At 50.2% G+C, this 12,902-nt stretch overlaps 1 protein-coding gene across 1 annotated transcript in view; it reads right to left on the bottom strand.

Annotated features, from left to right (window-relative positions):
- Window positions 1-5,507: 5,507 nt before the first annotated feature.
- Window positions 5,508-12,902, bottom strand: part of TLL2 (tolloid like 2) — a gene marked incomplete at its 5' end in the record, with an annotated part of 98,800 nt that continues 91,405 nt past the window's right edge. Inside the window, 4 exons of the mRNA XM_006756677.2 lie at window positions 5,508-5,903; window positions 7,463-7,713; window positions 9,976-10,189; window positions 12,713-12,840. Coding sequence (XP_006756740.1) covers window positions 5,769-5,903; window positions 7,463-7,713; window positions 9,976-10,189; window positions 12,713-12,840 — 728 coding nt within the window. The remainder of the gene's footprint in view (window positions 5,904-7,462; window positions 7,714-9,975; window positions 10,190-12,712; window positions 12,841-12,902) is intronic.

Here is a 12,902-nt window from a genome sequence, read left to right as displayed (position 1 = left end):
AGTCACAGAGGGGATGAAGGCACCATTTAGTCAGGTGATAATGGAAAAATGGATTTAAGGTGTGGGGCCCAGGCAGTGAGATACTGACCTGAACAAGACCAAAGTGCTCTTTGCCTCATGGGGTTTCCAGTTCCCAAGATGATCCCTAAACCGAGTCTATTAGTGCCTGGGCATCATGGAGACAGTCCAGGGAAGTCTGTATGGAGAGTCCTAGCTGCCCTTCTGGAAGCTGTGTGGTCTTAGGCAAGTGAAGTGACTCCTTCCAGACTCAGTCCCAAGCTATAAAATGGGGAGGATACTGTGACAATGACTGGACTACTTACATTACACAAGTGGTACAAAGCATGCTTCCAACTTTGTTTGATGGGTGTAGGTAGGATCACACCTGGACCAGATAACTGGACCAGAGAACTCCAGCTCATGGTTCCAGCCCCCTCTGTGGATGGGCAAGGCCAGTGAGGTCCTTTTTGATTCTTTTTGTTTGCTTCGTATCCACTGACCACCAACCCTACCTCCAAAGGGCATGTTAGTCCTTTAGAAGAATTGCTAAGACCTCTCTCGTCTGCGGTGCCCAGGTCACAAGCATCAAAATGGACCCTGATTATGTTAAGAAGGGGACTTACTGGTTGGGTGTAGTAGAGCTCACAGAAAGAAGAGAGGGGCAGGGACCTGGGTTCAGGGAAGACAGAGTAGGCTGCTCCCGAGGCTTCAGCAGCAGGAACTCCTGGACAGTACTCTCATGGAATATCCTCCCACGAAAAACAAGCACTAAAATATCTCAGCTCCTTTTCCTCTTGATGGAGACTCTAATTCCACGAAGAGGATCTTACGGTCTGGCTTGAGTCATGTGACCTAAGAGGACCTGCCACCTGGCTGACAATCTGCCCAGTGTGGTCCCTCCAAGATGAGAAGAGGTGGTTCCGCAAAAGGAACTTGGCACCATCACCCAAAGAAGGGGGCCTGGGTGAAGGGGGCGCTTCTCCTCTGGAAGCATTAGTCCTAAGAATTATTTCCTGAGAAACTGCAGAAAGAATGCACTTAGTGGGTGAGAGGTTAGGACTGCCAGCTCTGAGATTCTCTGCTCACTTATACGTTGCCACCATTTAAATTTGTATAAGCCCAATCACACTGATGGCTTGCCAGGCAACAACTGGTTGGTTTAAAAAGTCGGTCCATTCTACCTGATAGATGGCCTTATTCTAATTGTTAAAAATCTTTGTTGAAAATGTCAGTACGGAAATAGTGATGAAGTACAGTGTTAAAACAAATAGCAGAGTTCTGGTCATTTCCCTATCGATGAGTGTCACAGGCGAGAGTCATCGATGGGGTCCATCAGATATCTCTGGTTCACCTCACTTTTCACCTGAAGTTAAGAGCAGCTACATGACATGTGAGGAGAAGTGAGATGTCCCACATAGGCATGTAAGAACCAGTGTGTGATTTTCATACTCTCTTGCCCTCTGACATAGGAATCAGCAATGCTCCAGGCAGCAACTCAACTAGTCCATCAGCCCAGCACAGCCCAGACCTGATTGATGACATAGAAGAGCTACCAGATACCAGAAATGATCATGTAGCATGAACAAGAAATAAGCATTTCTTATGTAAAGCTCCTGACATTTGGGGGTTGTTTTATTGCAGCATAAGCTACCTTACATTGACTGATACATCAAGTAGTCCTACCCTTGCGCCATTTTGGCTCATCCTTTAGGTACTGGTGACTACAGAAAGCAGTAAAATTATAAAACCTTGACACTACATATAGCACAAAACAGTGGCATGTGTTAAATAGTTTGGCATTAATTCTGAGTGTTTTAAAAGATATGGCCTCTATTATCCTTCCACGATATGACCAAGAAGACCTAAAAGTCTCTTCATCTGGTCAACCTAAAAAGACTGTCCTCGATCAGATAGTCTCTATCCTTGAGTTATAAATGACCCCGTGTCAGTCAGGGTCCCCACAGGAAATTAGTGACATACTCAATTTGAAGTATTTGAGGGGGGCTTACCAAAAGGACTACTTATAAAGGTCCCTGTAGGGGACAGATAATGCAATACCCCAGGTTAGGCCAGCAGAGTGTCATTAGCACCCCTAGACCTGGAGGAGCGAGTGGAAGGAGTGGCTGCCAGAAGCCAGAGAGAGAAGGCCACCTTATAGGAGCCATGAGCTTCAGTTTTAGATTCAGGTGTGGTCCTCAGGCACAAAACCATGTAGAGACGAGTAGAGAGAGTGAGTTGCTGAGGGACAAACGGAAGATGTCCACCACATCTACACCCTTGGGCAGCAACCATCTCCACAATCACTATGTTGTCAGATTTCCAGGAAAGAGGACGACTTTGAGGCCACCTTTAGCTTTGCTCATGACTGTCTTTGTCCAATAGAGAGCTCTGTTCTGGAGCTGGGCACTGGGTACTCACCAGAGAGCAGAAGGCTATAGAGAAGGACCCCCTTTTTCTATGCTCCCCAAATTCTTGTGGTATTGGGGAAAACCATCACCATGAGGGCCAGTCCTGTCTGAACTGGTAATGTGCACCCAGGACACAGCCATCCATCCACATTCTTTAATAAAACAATTATTTCTAGGCCATATGTTTGCTCCCCTCCACTTTCTCTTTGAAACTGACAACACTTCATGAAATGGAAAATTACACAAAATAAAAAATACAATATATTTATAGACAACACTCTAAACAGTTTTTCTTTTCTTTTTTTTTTTTTTAAAGAAACCTTTTAGGCATTTGGGATTATTTTTTCAGAAGTTCAGTCTACAAAGGAAACTTGAAAGACATCTGCTGGAGCCATGGAAAGATCTGTTCACAACCTGAACAGCAGCAATACCACCAATCACTTGAGACTTATCAAAGGGACCAGATCAATGGCAGATCCCAGTGCAAACTTGCCAGTTAACAAGATTTTACAGATGATTTATCACGAGTAATAGGAAACGTCCCTTTAGAAGAAATGAAGTTAAAGTGAACCAATGCACAGCCTTGCTTTCTCTGTTTGGAGAAGTTCCAACCTTTACCCTGCCCTGGGATCCAGGTTCTAGCTTCTGCTAGGCCAGATGACACTAGAATCAGACCAAGCTGAAGACCCAGACCCTAAATATTCATCAGGTTGTCAAGCTAATTCTCTGAACTGAAGCCAGGCTTGGCCTCTGTGACAGCCCGGAGGCCCAGCACGGATTAAAGGACAAAGCTGGCTAGAGCAACGTCCCCCGGCTCCCTCCTGTCCATCCGGGGATGTCTGTGGGAAGGTCACTGAGCACCGGGAAGCACCAAGGCAGGGGCCTGGGCCTTCCTTCTGAACGGGCTTTTCTCCATGAAGCCAGCGTGCGGACACTTGCAGAACCCGCCTCGCGTGTCAATCCCAGGAGTGTGGGCTTCCAGGGGAGCGATCTGGCCAGTCCCCGCTGAATCAGAGCTTGTCTTTTCTGGGAATACGTCACTCCCAGAAGGCCCAACAAAGCTTCTCACAAGCGTCCCATTGTTTCAAATTGGCCGCAGGTTGATCATTGTTAAAGTTGTGTTTTTGAAAATACTCATACGACAGAGATAAAAATGGGTCATATTGTTTCTCATGGGCGGTGGGGGGCGAGCGGGGGGCGGTGAGTGGCGCATATACTGAGGCAGAGCTGCCTGATTCTGACTCCCTCCCACTTCTCCAGGGAATTCATTACTCTTGTTTAGACTTCTACAGATCGAAACTACAGAATTTTCATGTCCTTGGAGAAAGACTCTTAACAGCCACTTAGATATCCTGATTTCAGCTTTAACTTGGACAGATAAGCTGAGACAAAATAAAACCCAGAAGATACAAAAATCAGAGAAATGGAATCCACCCTCACAGGCAGATGAGACCTGAACCACAAGACAAGCTGCTCCATTTGCTGCATCAAAGATCCCCTGGGCAGGGGGTGCGATATGTCACGATATGAGAATGTAGGCTGAGCCTCCAGCCTAAGAGAGGCTGAGCAAGGGTTTGGTAAGGGGAAACAACGCATAGATGCGGGGCAGTCAGGAGGGCCTGCTCAGTAAAGCTATGGTCCCAGGTTGGCATTTGTCTCACTGCAGGGATTAAGGCTCTGACAGCTGATCCTTTACAGACACACATATACACAGACATATATTATTATTCATAATAATACTTTGATTTTTTTTCTGTTTTAAGGAAAAATATTTCCATGCGTTTTCCCACCTTTCTTTGTATTATTCTTTCTTTTTCTTTTCTTTTCTTTCTTTCTTTTTTTTTTTACTCCCAGCAATCATTTTAATTAGACATAGTCCTCTGGGGGCATACTTTGATCTTTAAAAAATATAACCTTTAACCTTTTGCAACAACTTTGTTTAAAATAATGTTGTTTTCCCCTCAAAGGAATTGTGTGCTTGGGAGCTATCTACACTCTCACTGAAAACACTGGTGCTCTGTCAGGTGTTCAGTACCAACCAGACAGGACGTACAGCTATGTAAACATTATTTAAAATTATTCCAACATAAATACTCTTTTAAAGCCACATACCACAGCTTTTAGCTCATAATGCCCATAGACGCCTTAATGAAATGCCATTCAAAACGACCTCACTGTTTAAAGTTTACCTGGAGGTTCTAAAATTGTGTAAACAACATCCTCTACACTTCTCCAGAACAAGTGCCAAGTGTGGTGAATGCCAATTGCAAGTTGGCGATTGGAGACTAACTAGTCTGAGCCAAATCACCACTGCGCTCTTTCACCTGATCAGTTACAGGAAGTTAGTCACAGGTTGACTTGTTCCACAAGGTGTTGATTCTTACGTAACGTATAATTAACCAGTTTTCAACAGTGTTCACCCACGAGGGACCTGAACCGGTCCCTCATAAGAGGTCTTTGCACATCTTTGCAAATGCAGTTTGCATTGGTTGTCAAGGAGTCAAGGTCCACCACAGACGGCGCCTCCACAGCTGAAGGAGCATCGGTTCTAAGCCCATGGCATCCCACGGTGCATGGGAGGGGTCTTCTCCAAGTCAGTGAGCAAAGGGACATCGAAACGAGCCAGGATGTTTTCTTCTCAGCAAACGGGAGACCCTCACACGCCAGCGTACTGCTGGGATTCACAGCAGATGCCTGAGCCCCCTGATGCACTTAGGGGTGAGGGGGAAACCCAGGGGGCAGGGAGAGCTGATGACACAGAAGAAAGGCTTGAGGTCTCCCAACTTGGTGACGATGACTCTCAATACCCGAGCTCCCTCTGTGTGCTGCTCACTGTGACGCCTGTTTCCGTCCCGATGTCCATATTCTTGGGTTTCCTGGTTAACCTCTCTCTGGAGGAGTCTCTGCCCAAAGCTGTGAGTAACAAACCAGCCTTGGCCACGCTCTCGTCCTCACTGCCCAGTGCAGACGGAAGACAGCCGGAGTCTCCAGCACACGGTCAGGTTACTGGCACCTACGGAAGCACACCCAGAAATGGAGGAGTGACCAACCCGGGGCCTGCCTTTTGCCCCATAGGAGAAGGGACAAGGAGCCTGGGTAATGACAGGCATAGCTTGAGTGATTAGTGGCTTCAAACCTTCATCTTTAAAAGTCCATAACTGATCATGCTGCAACTGGAATCAAAGGAACATCTCTCTTCCTTGTTGGCCAAACTTCATCAACTACACGCCTCCAAGGCTAGATTCTGAGGTTTTGTTTGAGAAAAATACTGTACATTGTTTTTCAGGGCAGATTCACAAGGTGCTATTTTTACTTAAAATAAAAAACCTTCTCAGTCACTGTCTTCCGAGAACATAGCCATTATTTCTTCATGTGCAGGGCGTCCTGGAACTTGGTGCTGGTGTACCGGGCCTGAAAGCCTTTCTTGTTGATGGTGTCGTCCGTGTGGAAGCGAATCATCAGAGAATCCCCTGCAGAGTAGATTTCTTCCAACGGCTGAGGGAAGGAGAAAGGAAAACAGGGCACTTTAAGCCACAGGACTGTGGTTGGAGGTTAAAATAAGGATGAGCCAGGGCCTCACCCAGACATGGGATGGCTGATGGGGCCGTTAGTATCCCTGGCCCCAGAGACTCTGAAGAGCACCCAAACCAGCTTCCTGTGGAAGGAGCTCTTTGCAAATTCTGCTCCAGGAGCTCCCAGCCCCGCTTTTCCACAGACAACAACCCTGGACACAGCTCACATAGAATTGATTAAGGGCATAGGTGGGCCAGGCACTGGGCTAAGCGCTCTCGGATCTTATCTCAAGTAAGTTTTACTAAACTTTACAAGGCAGGTGCGATCTCCACTTTATGCTGAGGAAACTGAGACTCAAGTGTACACAGGCAGGCAGGACCCAAACCCCGGTCTTTCTGGTGGTCAAGTGTGTACCATGAATCACCCAGCGCTAGGGGCACCATGGTGATTGGTTTGATTGATCTGATTTGATTGATTTGACTTATTTGATTTGATTGATACAATATGATTGATTGCTTTGATTAAAAGGTGATGCTAAAATTTTCCAGCTTTTAAAATATATTTAGGTGGACTTACTCCTGAAGTAATTAAGTTTTGACAAGGGACGAACACAAAATTAACAAGGAAGTATAAAGAAAGAATATAGATTGCTGCTACCTGCCAGATACTAGTGGAACCACACTGGACTTCCCACATATTTCACTGCTCAGGACGCCCCAAGGTTTTCCTCTGCATGTGGACCCACATTTTGAAAGATGTTATCTATGGAAGACGCATTGGTTACGTCACACATCTGTCCTTTCTTTTGGGGAGGTACAGGAAGATGAAGGGGAATTATTCAGACATATAAATGCCAATTTGAGCTTCTGCTTAGCACCAGGAGCACTAGTGACTCCAAAATGATTGGCTATGTGTCTAGCCAAAGAAGCTTGAGTGATGAGCCTCAGGGCCAAGGGCTGAGGGCCTGGTGTGGGCAGTGCCCAGTGTGGTACAGTGGAGTGGGACCAGGATGCTGTTCTGCTGGTCCACACACCTTCACTAGCACCAGCGATATGGCAGGCCTATGGCAGGTGCTGGGGAAGTGGTGAGCAAAAGGGCTCTGCCCTGTCCCAGGGAGGTGGCCCAGGAAAGAGGTGATAGTGAGAAAAATGAGGATGATCTTGATGATAACCGAAGATGGCGATTTGTCATTTCCATAGGCATTTAGTTTTGCTTGGGGAGAGAACTGTAAATATACAAAAATACAATCGAGAGTTTAAAAAGCCAAGGGCCAAATAAAAATGGGGGTGGGGGTGGGTGCTTTGCAAAATTAGGACACAGTCTTAAATGGAAAATGCTCCTCAGTAGCTGACCTCAGTCCTAGGCTGTATGAATTGGTCCCTGGCTCCCTCCCACCCTCCTCTCTGACCATTCTCCCCATTTCCCACTTTTCCCCAGCAGAACAGGCCTCCTGGTGGTGTTCATAAGTGGGTGTCTGACCCCACTACTCACGCTGTTTATCACCATGCTCTGTCCCCTGGGCCCAGCGAACTGGGACTCACCCCAGAGCCACAGAAGCGGCCGAGCCTGGGCGCCGTGCTGTCATAGCCGTCGTAGGCCTCCATGTAGTCATAGCCACAGTCCGCCTCCTCCTCGACCTCAAAGGTCCGGAATATCAGCTCCACGCCGTAGCCGTCCTCCGCCACAATCACCCAGTCACAGCGGGCCTGACTTGGGTAGTTGTTGTCCCCAAACTGGGCATGAGAATAGAGCTCTTTGGTCTGCACTTCGGCCTTCAGCCTGCCCCCACACTCTGGAGCGAAGAGAGAACCACGATACCCCCTCGGCACAGAGAACCCACTTGCCACTCCCACTCCCTACTTCCCAGTCTGGGACTTCTCCCTGCACACCCCCTCATTCCAGGCCAGTTTTGTCTGCAAAGCCTGTGCGTGCCCTGTGGGAGAGGCCAAATAAGTGTCATCATCCCATTTTACAGAGGAGTAAACAGGGGCCTGTGACTCTGAGTGTCAGGGCTCATTGCGGGATCCAAATTGGGCCTCACAGCCAAGGTCCTATGTCCCCAGGCTGAGCCACGTAAGGTCTCCAGGAATATCTGAGCCTACTGCTGAAAAAGCTGGCCGCCTGGATCTTGACCACTTGACCCCCTGGAAGAGCTGCCAAGGGCTCACAGCAGCCCAATTGACTTGCTGTAATTTGTAACTTTTGCCAACAGAGGGCACCAAAAGCACATCAGAACTGCTGGTGAGGTCTGAAACCTAGAAGTTTCCTAACAGACTTGAGGGGCTCCTGCATTTCAGAGCACTGACCACAGGCACCCTTGAGGCCCCTGTGCGTGTCACCAGTGAGCTTACCTCATACTTTGTATTCTGTAGTCTTGGCTTCTGGGGTTTTTACTAGAACTAACTCTGGTTGGCCTGGGTCCCATGCTATCTCGTGTCTAGGCCACTACAGGCCACAAAATATAAATGGATAAATGACAGTGATCAGAGATTAGAAAACACCAGAAACTTTGGAAGCAAATTCCTTGCTGTCTATCCTCAATATGTTCCATGCTTCCGAGGGGCCCAGAGCTCCCTGGGGCGTGCCTTCTGCCTCGTCCAGGCCCAGCTGGCCCCAGTCCTGTCTGACTACAACTCCCGGGCCCATCTGTGCTCTGGCTTAGAATTTCTTCTAGGTGTGAGCCTTTGAAAAACCTCACATCCCTGAGATGCCGCTGGCAATGAAATGGGCATAGAGCAGGGCAAAATGACTTCTCTCCCTCCTGCCAGATCCCCCTCCATCCCCAGGAGGCTGATCTCCAGGTCCACATGGGTGGGCCCCCCGCCCTCTGCCCTCTGCCCTCTGCCTCCGGGATGGGTTCAGCCAGGGAAGGACCAGCAGATGAGGGGAGGGAGGAGATAGGTCAAGGTATTTAGTCCCAGGCTCCTTCCCTGCCTGGCCACTGAGGCTGCGTTCTTCACCTAAAAGTCACAGCTCCTGTCCAGGTACCCTCTGCTTACCCCCCATTCTGTCACCAGGCTCCAGAACTACTCCCTCATCTGGGCCGGGGGTAGTAACAGCCCTATAGTCCTTAGTCCTGGATGCTGCACTGTCCCTGTGGTGTCCCCACACCCTGCCCACCCCTTTGTAAATAGTCCCTTATTAAATTCTCCTCAAATAATGACTCCATCCGAGTGTTCCCCCATTTCTTGCTGGGACCCTGACCCACCTCAAGCAACTATGCTCTGTCTGTAGGGACAAGGGAGTGAAGTCACTAGTCCATGGCTTTTACATTTCCTGCTGGGAAGCTAGGGCCCGTTGAGGAGCTGAGACAATGGAATGTTTTCTAGAAGGCAAGGACAGCTAAGCCGCCTGCAGGTGCTGGCTGTCCGTTGGTTTTACCTGATTCCTATTTTCTGGCTCTGAAAACCAAGAAAGCTGAGCGCTGGGGCTGTTCAAGGGATCAGAGAACCTCACCGGGTCCCCTGATCTCAGACTCTGAGTGGGTCTCGGGCAGCCGCCACTTCGCCAAAGGACCACAATCTTACACCAGAATCAGAGTCAACACTGCTTCCTGGGTTCTATCCCAGGCGGTGACATTTCAATGGCGAAAGAGCAGAGCCAATCTTCTTACTGACATTCTTCCATTTAACAAAGCAGATGTCAGTTATAAGCATATATATTTCCTCCGAAGGACCAAATAAAGCTCACATTTAAGTGAAGGGAAAACAGAGGGCACCAAAAGCACAGAACTATTTTCCCTTTTCTGGACCGGTCCTTAGAAAGGGCTGCTCTCCAGCACTCAGCTCCTAGAATTCTGGGATGCACAGACCAGCAAAATCACAAATACCTTTTTAAAAGAGCGGACGGAGGAAGGAAGGGGCGGAGGAAATGTGGCTCCAATAAAACACTGTCCACTTTAAACATTGCCAGTGAAGGACATTGAAGGAAAACGACCTTCCCCTACTGTTGCCCATGTTTCGTTTTCAACGGGACATGCTATCACACGCCTCCCTCCCCACAGCCATGATAAAAGGCAGTCCTGTCCCGCCTTCCCCCACCCACCGCCACGCACCTGTGCTGTGCTCCGCCTGGAAGCCTTTCCTCTGCACCGAGGCGTCTGAATAAAACCTGAGGAACAGGCTGCTGCCCGCAGCCACCACGGGGTCTGGCTTCTTGCTGCCGCAGAAACGGCCAAGGATGGGGGCCTGGGCGTCGGGTCCGTCATACACTTCCAGGTGGTCATAGGCGCATTCCTGGTGCTGCTCGATCTCAAACTCATTAAACGTCTGGAGATGGAAAAGCACAATGTGAGGCCAGGGCCTGGCGTTTAGCCGGCGAGGACCCGGCGGGGTGGGACGCGCATCTGGCTGCCGAGGGGACAGGGAGCCGTGGTGATCGCGGAGACATCTGTGGAGGGGCCTGGGCCTGGCTCCTCTCTCGGTCTCCAGAACAACCCCAGGAGGCCAGGACAGGAGCCGCTGCTCCCGTGACCACTCTGCAGCTGGGATGGGGTTCGGGTGGCGGCGCCTGTGCGCCTCCCATCACATCAGCGCCTGTGCGCCTCCCATCACATCAGCAGCTTCTCCAGCGCAGCGGCCGAGTGCTCCTGAGGCCGGGAGGTGCTTTAAGTGCTTTACAAATGTTAATCCTCACGGTCCTGTGACGTGTCCCCCATGATAACCCCCACCTTACAGACAGGAAACTGAGGCACAGAGCAGTCAGAGGACCTGCCCAAGGTCCCCGCTTGCATGACCGCGCCCTTACCCTCCGCACTACACCGTGCCATCCTGCCCACAGACGAGGCGCATGAGCTTTATGCGGGCACACCGCTCCCCAGGCCTGACGTTAGCAGAACGCCTTTTCCCAGGCAGAGCCCTGCGTTTTCTCACTCAACCCTGCTGATGCGGGGCGGGAAGAACTATTATTATCCCCAATGTGCAGGAGGGGAAACTGAGTCTTAGAGCAGCTACGTGGCTTGCCCGAGCTTAAACAGCTAGAGGATGGAGCGCGACTTGACTCCAAGCCACGCTTCTAACCATCATCAGGCCATACTGCCTCCCTCCTCCCTGCCCCCCCCCCCAAATGTAGGATTTCTCAGGCGTTGGGCAGTTGACCGACTGATGGCTTGCCTATGGGACAGGTGAGAGGGGACAGTGTTTAATACAGGCTTGGATCAAAAGACAGAGTGGGGAGAGGACAATAGTTGGGGAAGGGGGGAATCTCAATTCATAAGAAAGGGACGGGGGAGACAGAGCAGGGATGGGAGTGGGGAGGGCCATTAGCAGTGAAGGCCTTCAGAGGATTGACAAACACATTTGAAATGGGCAAAGCTCTTCGCACCTTATAGAAAGGGCTGGAGAGTGGGGGTCGGGACCGCGGGCAGGAGCAGGAGGGGACCAGTGGCACCAGGGTGGGTGATGCACTGGAAGGGAGACAGTGAGCCAGAGAGGCGGGCGCTCCCCAAAGGTCCCTGGGACACCTCTGGCTGTCCCCATGCAGCGGAACACCAGCTACTCGGAAGTATTTCACTCGCAAAAAAATACAGCATGGTCAATAAATCCACCACCCGCTCCCAAGGAAGTTCTTTTTAAAAAACTAGTGCATATGTGTATGGACCTCAGATAAATTTGAGGTCTAGCCTACCTGTGGCCACTGTGACCAGTTGTTTTAGTCCTTTAGTACCTTAAAGAACAGGAAAAGACATTTGCGGCAACTACTTGTGGCCCTTGGACAAGAAGCTCCTGTCCAGTTGTGCAGATTGCGCATTCCTAACCACAGGGGGCACTGTTCCCCCGCCATGGTCAGATATTTATGTTGCCATTGGGAGCATTTCCCAGCAGATGGCAGTCTCGGGGAAGGATGCCTTTCTCTAAGGCGCTCTTTTCAATTCACCCGCACACAGATTCAAGGCTATTCTGATGATTCAAGAGAGCAGCACCTGAAAGCATTGCTCACATGGGCAGCCATACATATGAGGTGCCCACTGTGAGCACCCTGTGGTCAGGGGCCCTGCCTTCTCCACCCCTCGACACTCCAGGCCTGGCACAGAGAGGCACCAGCACTCACGCTCCAGCCCTCCCCCGACCTGTCCTCACTGTTCTCGCCAGTCAGCACCCTAACGAACCCCAGGGCCATGGTCTATTTATTATCGCACTCTCCTTTGTTCCCTTCCGTTCTCCCTGTGTTATTGTCCGTAATTCAGAGGGACATCCACATGCCTTCTGAAGAGCTTACTCATCCCCGGAGTCTAAACAAACCCATTTAAAAACTGTTTGTCTCGAGTACAGCCACTTCTCCAGCTGGCAGGAGAGGCTGTGTTAGGCTCCAGGGCCTGGGAGTCCCAAGGGGCTGGGAAAGAGACTTGTAGGAAAGACTCCTTTATCTTGGAAATAACTGGGCGTGGTGCGCAGGCCACAATCTCGTGCAGGGATGGGACTTTAAGGAAAGGTTAGGGAGATACATGTTTTAAACTCAAGAGTGAATGTATTAGTTTGTTAAAAAAATTACAACAGGAAACAAATCTCAAACAGCACCGTGTGGCAGGTTCTACCTCAAACCGGTGCCACGGTGAACAGGTGCGATCCATAGAGCTTGCCTCCCCTGCCTCCCCGCGCCGAGGGCTTTATGTGAACACTCTTTTCATCCGCACAGCAGCCCCATGCGGAGGCACCCCCATTTTCCAGATCATGAAACTGAGACCTGGAAATGCTGAGTCACTTCCCCAAGTCTCAGCGCTGAGACGTGGGAGAGCAGAGACTCACACCACGTCTCCCTGTCCCTGTTGTCCGTTAACGACGAAAACGACTCACGAGTTTCACCCTGTGGCCCGCGGTGGAAGAAATGTTCCAGGAGCATTCCCGCCGGCTGGGGTATTTGTCAGGCCAGTTGGGGCTCGCCAGGGTCCCCTCTGCACTGCTGATCCTGTGCGCACAGCCCGCTGGTGGGAAGGGGGGGGGGGGGGGGGGAGGCGCAGAGAGGGAAGCACTGCTCTTGGGGGGC

Source organism: Myotis davidii, unplaced genomic scaffold (assembly GCF_000327345.1).
Source record: "Myotis davidii unplaced genomic scaffold, ASM32734v1 scaffold332, whole genome shotgun sequence".
Lineage (NCBI taxonomy): Eukaryota > Metazoa > Chordata > Mammalia > Chiroptera > Vespertilionidae > Myotis > Myotis davidii.
The sequence above is the reverse complement of the archived record's forward strand: the minus strand, read 5'-3'. Positions and strand labels throughout refer to the sequence as shown.